This window comes from Eurypyga helias, unplaced genomic scaffold (assembly GCF_000690775.1).
Source record: "Eurypyga helias isolate BGI_N326 unplaced genomic scaffold, ASM69077v1 scaffold19442, whole genome shotgun sequence".
Taxonomy (NCBI): domain Eukaryota; kingdom Metazoa; phylum Chordata; class Aves; order Eurypygiformes; family Eurypygidae; genus Eurypyga; species Eurypyga helias.
Window position 1 is genome coordinate 4,426 of NW_010235523.1, and position 14,166 is coordinate 18,591.

At 45.3% G+C, this 14,166-nt stretch overlaps 1 protein-coding gene across 1 annotated transcript in view; it reads left to right on the forward strand.

The window, feature by feature from the left end:
* Positions 1-5,796: 5,796 nt before the first annotated feature.
* ADCK3 (aarF domain containing kinase 3) overlaps positions 5,797-14,166 on the forward strand; it is a 30,472-nt gene continuing 22,102 nt past the window's right edge. Inside the window, exons 1-3 of the mRNA XM_010146792.1 lie at positions 5,797-5,988; positions 8,325-8,735; positions 9,921-9,987. Of these exons, the coding sequence (XP_010145094.1) occupies positions 5,812-5,988; positions 8,325-8,735; positions 9,921-9,987 (655 nt within the window). The 5' untranslated portion in view covers positions 5,797-5,811. The remainder of the gene's footprint in view (positions 5,989-8,324; positions 8,736-9,920; positions 9,988-14,166) is intronic.

Here is a 14,166-nt window from a genome sequence, read left to right on the forward strand (position 1 = left end):
CTTTCAGAAAGTTAAAACTTCCAGTAAAAACAACTACAAAAACAGTTTATGCCAAAAAAAAAAATCCCCTGCAAACTGATAAATAAGAGAGATTATACTTTGTATTCTGGCTCAGAGCACAAGACCAGTGGGGAACTGTTGGTTCCCTGTGCAGAACTTAATGCTGCAGAGCTGTGCATCGGATGGGGAGCTGAGCTTTATGCTTCAAATGTTGCATCTGCCCAAATCTTGTGTTAATCTTCATCCTTTGTGGTCATGCTCCATTTTGATTTTAATATACTGCTGTCCTTGTTGCTGGATGACAGATCCACGTGCATTGGAAGGAACTTTAGTGACGGAATTTATCAGAATTATTCATGTGATGTAAGTTACACTTGTGCCTGTAGCTTTTGAGCCATATGGAGTATGCGGTGCAATGGCTTGTTCTAAGCACTGCCCAGTGCATACATAGAAAACCCCCTTGTTTTTACCTTGTCCTCTTGTTCTTTCTCCCTCTTTTCTTGGTAACATAGACACTACAAAGATAGGGCACTGGGGATAAATACAACTCCAGGTTGAAATACTGGCCCAAGGGCCCAAATCTTTTTGCCCTGCAGTTGAGGTAATTGGAACTTGTTTTGGTCTCCCAACTGCAAATATTTATTTCCTAGGAGCAGAACTCATTCTTGGGGAAAAGTGAATGAGCAGTAGCCTTAAAATCACAGTGATTGAGTCAGATCTACCTCAGTGTAGTGGGAAATGAGATTTCCTGCCTGGGACAGGATTCATTAGTGCATTGTTTAGAGGCGTATCAGCAGAGAAAGTGGCTGGTAATGAGGGAACGTGCTCTCCCACTAGGATCTTAATTGCAAGTGAATTATTTCTAGATTTGTGGCCAGGGCAGAAAGAGGCTCTGTTAATTCAAGGCACGTGGGCAGTGACTACGCTTCTGTGTGTCCCCAGACATTGTCCAGAAAGAAGTAAATGGAGCTGTTAGTCCAGAGCATTCACTTTGCATCGATGCATCTGTGCCGAAAATAAAGCAGGCTGTGCTTACTTTTAAAGTGCCCGAGCATTCTTTTCACTCCTATGTTGCGTGTCAAGCCATTTATGGGGAGAGTTGTTGATGCTGGGTTTTGAGCTAGCTGTCATTGACCAAAAATGACTGCTAAGCCTTCTGAATTTTAGTGGGAAGACGTGTTTGTCTGCCAAGCAGCCCACTTTTATCAGTGCGTGTACTGCTATTTTAATGATTGGAGAGTAAACAAGTTCCGCCTGCCCTTCAAAGGTGTTTGTTTTAAATGGCATTGGCAAACTGCTTTGTCCAAGGGCGGTGTTAGAGCAGCTTTCGGAGACTTGCTGAATTCAGTTTGAGGAGGCTTGAGCCAAAGCCATGGGGCAGGACTCAAATACAGGAATCCTTAGTTCTATCGTAGGTCAGATTTTTAAAGTTGTTTCTTTTGGAGCTGCAGTGTGTGGGAAGGGGGAGAATAGAGGATAAACAAGGTAGATCTTAGGTTCGATTTGAAGGATGGTGGCAAAGGTCTCCCTTTAAGATGCAATTAGTTCTGTGCCCTGCGTGGTTGAAATTTGGGTCAGCCCCAACCCGAGGAATCCAGCTAATGAAAATCAGTCTGAGCAGGGGCCTGGAAATCTGGTATAAAAGGAACCAGTGGGGAGGTGTGTGATGGAACTGAAAAAGGCCACGAGTTGAAAGGATAACGTGAAATGGTTGGTATGGCAACACGCACAAAGAAATGTTAAAAAAACCCTGAAAAAGGTCAGTTGCAGAACAGCTTAATGAATAATACTTATTTGGAAGTTAGTCTACTGCTGGTTTATGGCCACGGAACAAATGTGCTGAATACCTGGTTATCTATGTCTTGTTTGGGCTGTTTATTTGTATTTCATACTGTTGCCACACTCACTCTGAGAGTGTGGCTGGCTGTACCAATGATTCTAGGGCTGTAGTCCTTGTTTAGATACAACTGAGATAACAGTGATTGTGATAATCAATAATAGGAAGGGGAGGGGGAAGGTGCAAACTCTTTCATTAAATATGCTTCTAAAGAAAGTTACCTGTCTTACTACCTGTTCAACCTAGTATTTTTCATTTTTGTCTCATTTATTCCAAATAGAAGTTGGCAATAAAGAAGGCAGCTAAAACTTCTATAGAGACTTTGGTGTTTTTGCTGCTGGCCTCTGAGCATCCCAGCCATTGGTGTAGTTTTGTCGTTACGGCGGGTTCAAATTCTGGTGAGTGTGGGGTGATGGTTTGCCTGCCGGCGTGGCACCCAGCCTCCATTGGCCCCTCTGCCTGTGCATGGACCTTGCCTGGTGTCCGAAGGTGACTTGGCTCTGGCCTCCTCATGCTGCAAGCTGTGGGAGTTTCAACTCTGAAAACGTTACTGAGCAAAGACTGTGCCCCTGGGCTATTCTTGGGGAATAGCTCGTGACTGACACCTGTCAGTCTCTTCAGCCCAAGTGAGCAGCACTCTGGCAGCTCGTGTGGGCACGACCAGCTTGTTCATACTCTGTGCAGGAGCTGCCCTGCTCTGTCAGAGCCAAGTCGGGTGTCCTCCTGAGACAATCCAAATAACCTGGGATTTTTTCCACTTGAGGAAAATGCTTCCGGTATCAGTTCAGTTCCCACTGACTGCACTTGTTAGCTCCTGCCTTCATATTGTGCGGTGATGGGTATGGGCATCACCTGGATGTGTTCTTGCTCCTGGTGCCTATTGCCAAAGGATTAATCATTGCAGTATAGTTATATTTTTCCTCTGCTTATTCCGTACCATGCTTTGTGAAAGGTGAGACTTGGTGTAGAAATGATGAGGAATGGGATGGGGATGACATACAGATGCAAATCTGTTAAAAAGCAGGAGTATGGTCTGACTTCTGTTCTTCCTTCTCAGGCTTTATTTGTTGGTGTCTCTTTATTTGTTGGGTTTGACCTCTGAAGTCCTTATTGAGCTGTGCCTTGCCTTTGTGCTTGTGGTGTGATTTCCATTTGGGTCTGCGAGCGACCTGCAGGGAATCGGGAAGATCACAGAAAACAGCAAGCCCGTTGCCTGTAGGCTCGTGTTGGCTACCGAGCGGCCCTATTCCAGCAAGGCTCTGGGACGAACGGCCTGTCCTTCGGCAGCGCTGCATAGGAGCATCGCGCTGAGGCTGCCCAGCTGGCACACACCTTGCGTGGTACCTGGGGGCCGTAACCCCTGTGCAAAGGGGGGTGGCAGCAGGGAAATCAGGATGACGTCGGCAGCAGTCTGCCCGGCGCTGCCTTGTGTAGCCGAACCTGTAAGGGGCAATTGGTCCTCTTTGCTCACTGATATACTTAGCAGAGGGGGTGTTGGGCACGTGTTGTGTGATGTATGTTTTCCATCTGTGATTGCATTAGCTTCCCTGAAATTTTGCTGGAAGATTTTTTTTTTTCCTAAATGCACATTTAGCATATAATAACTGTCACTTCAAGACACATCCTCCAGTGTGTTTTGGGTGAGAGGAGGATATGGCTTTAGTGTCTTTGGTTAGAAAGAACCCACATTTAAACGTGGATGCCTGTGTTGTCTGAGTGGACATAGATTATATCATGTTACCTTTTGTTGTCCTTCTTGGGAGGGGAGGGAATGAACTTTTTGCATTCGAGCTTTCCTGTGCTTCTCATACTTGTAACTACAAAAGCACTTACTGCTTAGTAGTGGCGACCTTTGAACGGTCTCGTTTCAGCTCGGACAGTGCTGCGTTGTTGGTTGGTTTCTTTGCCTGGCTCTGAATTGCAGGGTCCGCCTGCAAATGCGTTGAGCGAGATCCATGTGGAAATTTCCAGCGTGAAGATGTAGGAGGGGGGGGGAAAAAACCACCTCCTGTTGACAGAATACGTTTCCTTACCTGACAGTCAGCTTTCAAGTTTAACACTGCATTATACAATGTTAAAATCAGCCCTAGTTGTTAAACTCTGGAGAGGTTCAGGAGTAACACCTCTTAGAGATCTGGAGCATATGGCTAGGTCTTGTAAAGATAAGCATGGCGTAATGACCTGGGTAGGTGTGCTTTATATTGTGGCAGCTAACCCATTAAGGCTGGGTTCATGGCAAACCCTTGACCGTCCTCCCAGCAACCACACTTAATGCATGTAACATATAATGCTTCCTGGCTATGGAGCTAGTTCCCGATTTCTGATCACTGATTAACACTTGTTGAACAAATATTCCCTTAACCAGGGTGTACCCTGCATTTGCATAGTACTGTGTTTCTGAAATACAGCTCTAGTAATCCATGCAGCTCCTGTGTGATGGCAGCAAAATCGTGTACTTGGCCAGAAACTGAGCCGTAGCAGTCCATGCTTCTCCTGTGTGACTGGTATAGCAGTTGTGTTGGGGAAACAGGCTTTGCCTCTCCTGAGAAGGGAGCTGGATCCGATTGCTTGTGGTCTGCAGCAGGGTGTAATGCCATGTGTACTGTTGACTCGGGATCACTTGTACTGCTTCAGTGTATTAATGTTTACAGTTGTGCCTGTATGGATGTTGACAGGTTATCTTCTGTCCATGGGTTCCTGTGTATCTACAAAGGAAATAAACACGTGGCCTTAGTAGTGCTTGGTGCCTGCTGCAGCTGGAATTTTTCTCCAGATCATCACCGAGAACATTCTGTGGTTGAGGTTGAACCTTGGGCAGCGTCTTGTGCCAACTGTATACTCCACCTCCTGTGTCGGTGAAGGTGGGAGGACGTGCAACTGAGCCAGCCCCGGGACTGTGACGCTGAGTGTGCCATCAGTGGGTGATGAGTGAAATAAGCAGGTGAAAATCTCCCTTGCAAAATGGTTTCAGCATCCTGATTTTCTTCTGCTGTGATGCGGGAGAGCCAGTGTCCTGAGCCTGAGCTTGGTTCTGGGCTGAGACAGTCAATGGCATGTGTTCTTCTCTGACGCATCCTGCAGTGCCTGTTTTGTATCTGAAGACACTGAAATTGCACAAACCTTTAGAAGTCTCACACAGAGTGCATCTTGAAGAGGAAGGGGGGCTGAGTAAAAGACTTGGCACTGCAGTGCCAGACTTTGCAAACACCGCTGTAGGGAGGTGTTCTCAGCGTACTTAAGTTCCCAATTAAAAGTAGCAGAGTGAGCTGGAAGTTGTGGGCTGAGCGGGCAGCCCTTGGAGGACAGACAAAGCTTACTCATTGATGTGGGGGTGAAGAAATTTGGGTATGTAAAAGGAGCAGGCATAGCTCCAGGGCAGGAGTGGGAAGTGACAGTTGTGCCCTTGGTCCTGTGAGCAGACACTGAGAATATGTTCTAGTGCCTTACAATAATCAAAGGTCAAATTCTAATGCTTTTAATCCTTTTAACACGTTAGGAAGGAATCAAGACCATCTTTGCAGCGTTGCTGACATTTACCTGTCTTTGCTTTCCCTGGTCAATGCTAACTTGAATATTTGTGTGGAGTCCAGGAATATTATCCTAACTCATGAAGAGTCATAGGGAGAGTTCTTGCTTTGCCTGGTAAGGGCAGCTAATGAGCTGTCATTCAGCTGGCCTGAGCTGCAAACAAGTTCCCGTGGTGCCTCGATGCCAAAGTAGGTGGTCTGGGATATGCCCCGGCTATTAGGTGACTTGAAGCTGGTTGCAGACTTGTTCCTTGACCTCTTGCTTTCTTTTTTTTTTAAATATCTTTCAGCACAGATTGAGATCAGACATGGCGGGTGATGCCATCATGGTCGTGAGAGGCCTGACCAAGCTGAGTAAAGCAGTCCTAGGTTGCAGACCTGTTCCTTGACCTCTTTCTTGCTTTCTTTTTTTTTTTAAATATCTTTCAGCACAGATTGAGATCAGACATGGCGGGTGATGCCATCATGGTCGTGAGAGGCCTGACCAAGCTGAGTAAAGCAGTCCTAGAAACCCAAGCGGGACAGCTGCGGCAGGTGCTCCTCGGGGGCGATGCAGTCACCATTGCAAGGACTCTCCAGGCCGCTGCTGAAGAACAGTTCAGTTCTGCCCTGGGGAAAATGCAGGTAAGCAAAGTTCTCTGTGCACAGTCTAGACTGATGTTTTGCTTTTCCTCCAGGTACTTTTTGTGTTGTGAGAGTGGATAGGAACTTGCATCGTGAACTAGAACCTAGCTCTGAAGTGCTGGATTGATAATATAGATGTGGCAACGCTCTGAGTTCTCCAGGATTTCTGTGGGGTGCAGTAGGTACTTGGACAGGAACAGGAGGGAACATTACTGTGGGGTGTTTCTGTTTCCATTGCTGAGTGTTTAAGACATGCTGAAAATGAAAAGTGCTTTGCTCGCTCCATCTTGTCAGAGATCAAGCTCTTGCAAAGGCTGGCCAGCAGCTTTTGTTATTTAAAGTGTCCTTCAAACTTCAGTCATTGGTACCTCTCCTTTCACTAAGTGAACTAGCTCTTTGAGAGGGGAATTGGGTTTATCTCAGTGCTGCTTCTTTGCTTTACAGAATTGATGCATGAGATATTTTTCAGAATGGCTCAGGGTTAGGTGTTGGCATATTCATCACTTACAACCCAGGCTGGATTTTCAGAACTGCTATTCAAAGGAGGACCACGAGGAAAGACAGACTCCATTCCTCTGTTTTAAGCAGCAGTTCGCGTTACCAGCCATGGGGTTAGATTCATAAGAGCTTCACGTTTGCAGTATTGCTATCTTTGAAAATATGGGGCTTGTCTGAGGAAAAGAACTACTCTGTATCAAAACCAATCATACTTTAAAAAGACAGTGTGGCTCAGATCATGATTTTGAAGCAGAAACTGAGTGAGATTTTGACTTTTTCATACAACAAACTTAGACTATCATGGCAGTCTCCTTTACTTCTATAGTACTACAATCTGGACCCCTGTCCTCAGTTCTGTGTAATCTGGTGATAGAAATACCCTAAGTGTGTGTGTTTAGGGAGACAGTGCTTTGTCTTACCTTTGCATCCAAGAAGAGAGGGAGATGATGTCCTCCTGTTTCTGCGCAGGTTTCTCTGCACAGGAGAGGCCCCACAAACACCCCTGCAGGACACTGGCCCTGCATGGTAACCAGTTGCATGGGAAGCTGCTGCCAAAGCAGGGCTCACTAAGAAATCTGCAGGCAGAAGCAATGACACTTTACTGCTTTGAAGAGAGGAAAGCTTTTATGTTAAGTGACTGTATTTCACTTCCCTTGATCTGTGGCAGGCTTTTGGCTGTCTGACATGCTTTTTAAAACTTAAGTATGGAAATAGAGAGGCCTTCTTGCTTGAAATCAACAGTCAGTATTATGGCCACGATCCCCATCTTTGAAGAGATTTTTCTTTCCACCCTCCCCCCCCCCGCCATGATGTTGAGGTTCAGAATAGCATAAGACCTGTTGAATAACAGGAAAGACCATGTTCTGTTTTTTTCTGTAAGGAGAGGAAATGTAATTAGTGTTTAGGAAAGAGCCTAAAATATGCTGCCTGCTTGCCTGACCACAGCAGGATTTAAAATCCTGTTGACTGGCTGTTATAGTCATCAGTTCTTCCGTGGGGTTGCTGCTGCTGAGATGGGTAATTAGAATATGACAAGTAGCAAGTAAATATGAGATAATGCCCTGCTGCTGCTGGCTCTGGTTTTTTCCCCTACATCAAAAAGTGGTGAGAAATATCTGTACTTAGTGGTGCAACTTTTGCAGGTCAGGACAGAACAAAGACTGTCAGGAGAAGCTCACCTTGGGTGTTGCAGTGTCTGATGCTGCTATCTTTGCTTTGAGCACAAAATTTTATTTACTTTGGAATGATGACAAACCTTGCCATTATTCAGTGGTTGAATAAGGAAATGTGTTACAGTCGGTAACGTCATGGCTCATGGCTGAGGTTGTTTTGTCTCTGAGTAGGTACCTGGTACTGCTCTGGGACTTTAAGTGCTGATGTTGCCTGGTTAGGGATGGCATGGGAGAAGGGAGCAGGGTAGGGGTAAGAACTGAATATTATGAGGTTCAGCTTTTGTTGTGCCTCCTAAATATATCTTCTGTGGTGTTGTGGCTCCCATCACCTGTTGTTTTCTGAGCAGTGCGTTGCTGCTGGTGAGCTCTACCGTTAGAGACCCTTCCTGGCAGCGTCTGCAGAACACGGCGTCTCCAGTGACAGGTATTTGAGAAGCTGTTAATGAACTTGTCCCGTTAGTGGGGCTGAAAGACTGCCAGCGATCCCAGGGGTCCCAGTGTCGTCATCTTTCCCCTCTCTTCCTATGAACATCTGCAGCGCCAGAATCTCTACAGATTGCGTACTGTTGACGCGGGACAGCCTAGCTGCCTGCCCATTGCTGAGGACCATGGATGGGTAGGGGGCAGGTTGCAAGTTCTTAAAGTATTTTTTATTATCGTTTGCAGGAACTAGGCAAACAGCAGGAGAACTTAACTGATCTCAGCGAGGATTTTGGGAAAGACTATGACTTCTCAGCCCGAGAGCCATCAGACGCTGCGATGGACTTCTCCACCGCCCCCGGCAAGCCTCACGAGCACAGCGGTGAAGGCCCTGCTCACTCTTACACTACAAACGGACCTTTTAGAGGTGTTGGTGAGACTGGAGATTCTGGCATGGGTCAGAAGCCTTTCCCTCCCAAAATGGATGCAAGGTTATTTGGAGGCTTTAGGGACCCTGGAAATCCTTTTGCTGCTGCCTTTGGACAAAACAGGGCTTTTCACCAAGACCATTCCTCTGTTGGTGGATTAACGGCTGAAGATATTGATAAAGCCAGACAGGCTAAAACAGGTTCAGAGCAGAAACCCTACAAACAGATGGTATGCTTTCCTTAACCATAGTACTGAACATCCTTAATTTCTATACTGGATTGTCCTTACTCACCTTCTCCTGTGTTTCTCTTTTTTTCCTTTTCTGCTGTTCCCTGTTGTGGAAGCAAAAGAGGGAAGTGTCAGTGCTCCTTAACTCATGATCTCTGTGGCATTTATTCTGTCAATAGTTTTTCAGACTCTCCTTTCACACCTGCCCCCTCTATATCAGCTCTTTTGGTATGAGAGGATGTTTAAAAAGCTTTCACAGGGTTAGACTTCAGTTTTCTCTTAACAGGAGCTTTCCCTTCCTTCACTGGACTATGAGGATTCGATGTATTTATTGATTCATGTTACAGCAATGAAGGGTGAAATAGTGAGTAGGTGGGCAGCTGTAGGAGACCAAGGTTTGAAGGCTGACTTTACTGAAGAGCAGGTGTTCTCCTTGAAGGGCCCAGTTCCCTTTAGCATAGTTGTTTTGCTATGGCTGTGAAGAATGAATTGGGTCCAGGTTCCTCTCAGGGAAGATTGTGGCTTCCTGTAGTGTGTATTGCAGTCCTTCTAGAGGTGCAGGGAACATTACCCTGAACACTAGCAGATTGGAGAGTAGCGTAGCTCAGAGTGCAGAAAGTCCACAGCAGAACTTCCAGTGGAGATGCTTGCAGCCTGCTCTGACCTTCTGCTTCCTTCCCCAAACCCAGGATCACATGCTACTGTGGGTTTACTCCCTCAGGATATTGCTTTGATGAAACTCTGTGCTTCTGTTGCTCCAGCTGTTGTGCGTGGGGGAGCTACCTACAGTGCTGGGAACCTGATAACCTTCCACGAGCTTTAATTCCATGTGTGGAAGGGAGTTTGGGTTGGCATTTTGCTGCTTTTCCAAGTTCAAAATGTAAGGGCTGCTGACCTGAAAGTAAAAATGGGGTTGCTAAATGTGGTTGTCAGCTTTTCTACCTTTCCCAGGCTCTTGTTCACTCCTGTGCTTAGTGTGTGTTCCAGTTAGTGGTGTGTCTGTTCTGCAGTGTGTTCACCTGAAAATCTCTTGTTTATATATAAGGCTCAGTGTTGAAGAAAAGCTTTCTCTAGCATAGACTTTCAAAGTTGCACTCTGAATTTGCAGGTATCTGACCATATGCCCAGTTCACTTGTGGATTTCTTCTTGTTTTGTTTTCCTTTCCCTCCCTCTTTCTGCTGCAGCTCAGTGAGCGGGCCCGGGAGAGGAAGGTTCCCGTCACACGAATTGGACGGCTCGCCAACTTTGGAGGTCAGTTTGCACAGCCACATCTGCGAAGTCACTATGCTTGCACCAACTGACTAAGGGCAGTGCTCCTGCAGCTGGTTCTATTTTCTGGTTAAGCTTGCTAGTAGAAAGTGCTTTCCCACAAACAGCTGGCTAACACAGAGCTTGATCTGGGCTTTTTCATTACAATGATGGTCTTGACCTTTAGTCAGAATGAAGTTATACTGTGAATTCTGTCTTCTGTCATTCTTGCCATCTCTGACTGCTACTGTGACAGTAAACAAAACTATGGAGTTGGTGTGGGTTTTTGTTTGTCTTAAGAAGGCCGGCTGATACATTCCTGGAGCTTAGTTCTTGTATACCTGTTCTGAAATGGGAAAAAAGTCCCTCTTAAGAGTGTAGGGTAGATGATTTGGGAGTGCATAGTAGACCTGCACATCTTCATGGTAACACATACTGAGCTGTGCTGGTTCAGTGAGTGGGAGAGAGTGAGGTGCAGGTTGTTCTCCAGTCTGTACAAATACCCTGGTCCTGCATATGCCATCTCACTTTATTGAGGAAACTCTCCTTCTAGTCCATACAGCATGCTGTTACTGTAAAGCATAGACAGCTGGAGCAGCTGGTATTTAAAATACCTTTTTCCCAAACTTATCCTTGCTGATTCTCTGAACAGTGGTTAAATATAAAACACATCTCTTGGATATTGATTTTTGAGGGTGGGGAGATGATGATAGTCGAGGTTTGATTTACTTTGCTGTTGCTTATGAACCACTTTCTCTAGGAAGGATGTAAACTTTGAGCTTGTAAGAGCAAGGTGCCTGAAACCTATGTCAATTTTATCTGTAGAATGGGACTTGCTATGTTAAGAAATGGCTGAATATCTTCAATAGTATTAACAGATGGTGCTTATCGAATGTCTTATATCCAAAGCCATCAAAGGACTTAATGTGTTCCTGAGGAAAAAAAGAACAATCCAAGTATTGCAGGTGAAAAACACGATCGCAGTGAGTCTTACTTAGCTAATCATTAGATGAGGAATGTCTCTGGGTTGTGTTGGTGTTTTTTTTTTTTTGCAACAGTAGTGCTTTGAGATGACAGTAGCCTATCTAGGTTGTGAACAGTCTCTCCCAAGTAGCATGTCAGGCCCTTATGGCTCTCGTGATTCCTTTCCACAAAATTTGATAGAGAAGCATGTGTGTAAAGTAGACATCCTTGTGTTATGGATCCCAGAAGAAAGAAAAATAGCCTGTCAAATGTAATTCAGGTCAACTGTTGTATAAAAACACAATTATTCTTCCTCTGTGTGTGTCTTTGCCAGAGTAATATGCACACTGGGAAGAGCTGGGGGTGGGGAGTGATTCTGTGCAGTGCAGGAGTAAACAGCGAGTTTTGTGATAAGGTTTTACTGCTGCTCAGCTCTCTTTAACCCTGTAGTTCATTGCAGGTGCTCTGGCTTCTCAGCATGCCTAGTGTTCCTTAAGGGGAAGCAGGATTCAAGCTTTTTGGAGTCAAAAAAAACTCCCTTGACTTTGTTTTTTAAGCTCTAGGAGCGTAGAGGTCTCTGGTTCTAATCCAGCCTTGAATTTATGGAAAGTGTCTCACCACTTTTAGCTGTCATCTTCTGAATTTATCCGTGGCTGCTCGCTGACAGCTGGGGGATGTGAAGTGGCGGAGGACCAAATTTTCTGTGAACTTTGAGTTCCAGCACTGTGGCTGTGCACTCCAGCTCTTGGCACCCAGGGCTGTCGCAGGAGCAAAGGCTAACTCATGCTTCAAGGGGAAATACAACTAACTACCTGTCTTTTCCTATCCTCAGGATAAAAAGCAAACAAAAAACCCCCACCAAGGCAAAACCACAAAGGGAGAGTAAGACAGAGATGGTGTATAAGCATCATCCCCAGTCATATCTATGCATCATCTGTTTTTTGGTCTTGCCCTTCTCCACTTGTCTGTTTTGCATGGTTGAAATTGCTGGTGAGACAGAGCTTTTTGCCTTCAGACGGCTTTTGGGGGGGCACTGTGTTGTAAAAATGGTGTCTGCGGTCTCTGCAATCTCTTGTTAGCATTCATTCCTTATCTTTGCCTCTGAATTTTTCCTTGCAACAGTAAGGAGAAACAGAATGGTCAGTACACTGGCTACCAAACAACAGATGTAGCTGGCAGGTAGTTTAGTTTTTTATCCAGTGTAAGGAATCCCTTGGTAATATTTTGGTAGGCTGGGTGATGCTTGAAGGTTTCTGAGGGTGTGGGGAGTCTGAAGTAGCATGGGCAGCCCCACGTGGGAAGGGTTACCTGTAAGTGATGCTTCTTAATGGCCAGATCTCGATCCAGGTGGGTATGAGCTTTTTTAAACAGCTTCTAGAACCACATGGACAGAGGAGACCCCATTTATAATGAAGAGCAGGTCCTGGTTGCTGATGTAGAGTGTTTTTTTTCTGACCTGCACATGGCCTCGAGAGCACCAGTGCAATTGTGAAACTCCATCAGGTAATTCTAGTGTGGCTTTTCCTGACTGACTGTTATCTGATGAGAAATGTTCCTTTCAAATTGCCTCTTTATGAAGCATTTGAAATGTTTAAACCAGGAAACATCAGCTGATAGCAGGAGCTGTGGTGTGCTGTTCACTCTCACCTGGTTCTGGTTCCTCTGAAGGTGGGGGGTGATTATTTCCCACTCTACCAGCTGCCTCTTCATGTTGTCTTGAAAATAATTAAGGTCAGGAGGTTGCTCCCTCTCCATGAGGGAGTGTAGCTTAGAGCAGGTAAGCTTTTTGTGCATGATTGTGTTTTGAGGTGCCATCTTCATTTGAAGACCCTGGGAAGTCACTGTGGGAAATGTAATGGTCGAGCTCGATTCTTCCCTGACCATCTCAGTGCCAGTCAAACTGGCATTTGACTCTGATTTGTCTTCATGGGATAAAACCCACTTGTTCTTCTAATATAGAAATAAAGAAAAATCAGTCTATATTTGGAGAAGATGGAAAGATACTGAGTAGGTCAAAAGCAGATTTTGGGTAACTCTTCCTGGGGTTCAGATAGCTGATTTCTCATGCTATTGGCATGATCCCATCCACGCTATGAGAAATCAGCTATTGGCATGATCCCATCCACGCTCGAATCGTTCCTCGTCTGGTCTTTGCATAGTTTTTATTGTCCCCCAATGTTATAGGGAATGCTGATGTATCGGCTGTGGGGTCAGGACACTCTGGTGGGTGATGGACAAATTAGTAACATGAGGCATAAACACTTGTACTGCAGAGCTTGCCTGGCTTCTTGCTGCTTTTGGGAGCCAAGAACATCTTGCTGGGGAGATTGAAGATACTTTTATCCAATGCTTTCATGTAATACTGAGATAATATCTCTGTAATCAGCACAAGATCCTCTACTGAACCTCTTCTGTCCTTTATATGTATTTTTGTATGCTTCTTTCAGCAGCTGGGGTGACTGCTGGTAGCTGTATTTATAGTACTAAATACCATCCTTGGATTTGATTTGGTTTATTTTTTCTTCCCAAGGTTGGGATTGGTAAAACAGATTTCTGCAGTTTTTTGTTCCATGCTTGTTTTGCAGCCTGATGGGTCATCAGTTCCACCCACACAGTTCTTGATCTTTTCTTTATTTCCATTCTCCCTTCCTTGCATCATTTGACTTTTCTAAGCAGTTTCTGTCTCCTTTAAACTTACAAACCAGGAGCGTGATTATTATTTTAATGATATCATAAGATCCTTTTGCAGTTAAGAAAACTCAGTAAGCTTGCAGTAAATCTAGATGCAGTGTGATTGTAGCAATTTTTTGGGGAAGAAAAACCCTGAAACAAATAAAAAACCCCTCACCTCTTGAGGTATCTTACTGCTTGATGTTATTGAAGTATATACAGGACTGACAGCTGCAGGATTCAGATTGTCACGTGAGCGACAAGCGAGCGTGGCTTTCTTCAGACGAGCATTTGATGCTCAGAAAGCTAGTGGGAATCGATGCTCAGGGTGCCGCAGCGTGCTCTGCGTGGTGCTTGCCGTGTCTGATGTGACCGAAACGAGGGCGCGGGCTGCTCCCGGGGCTGGTCTCGCACACCCCTGCACTTGGCAGAGTGATAACAGCCTGCTCGGTCTCCCATTTGTGATGTTGTCTCAGTTGCTGAGGGAGAAGATTCTTCCTGAACGAAATTGGTTCCAGATCATCTCTTGATGGGCTTGGTTTGAAGTGT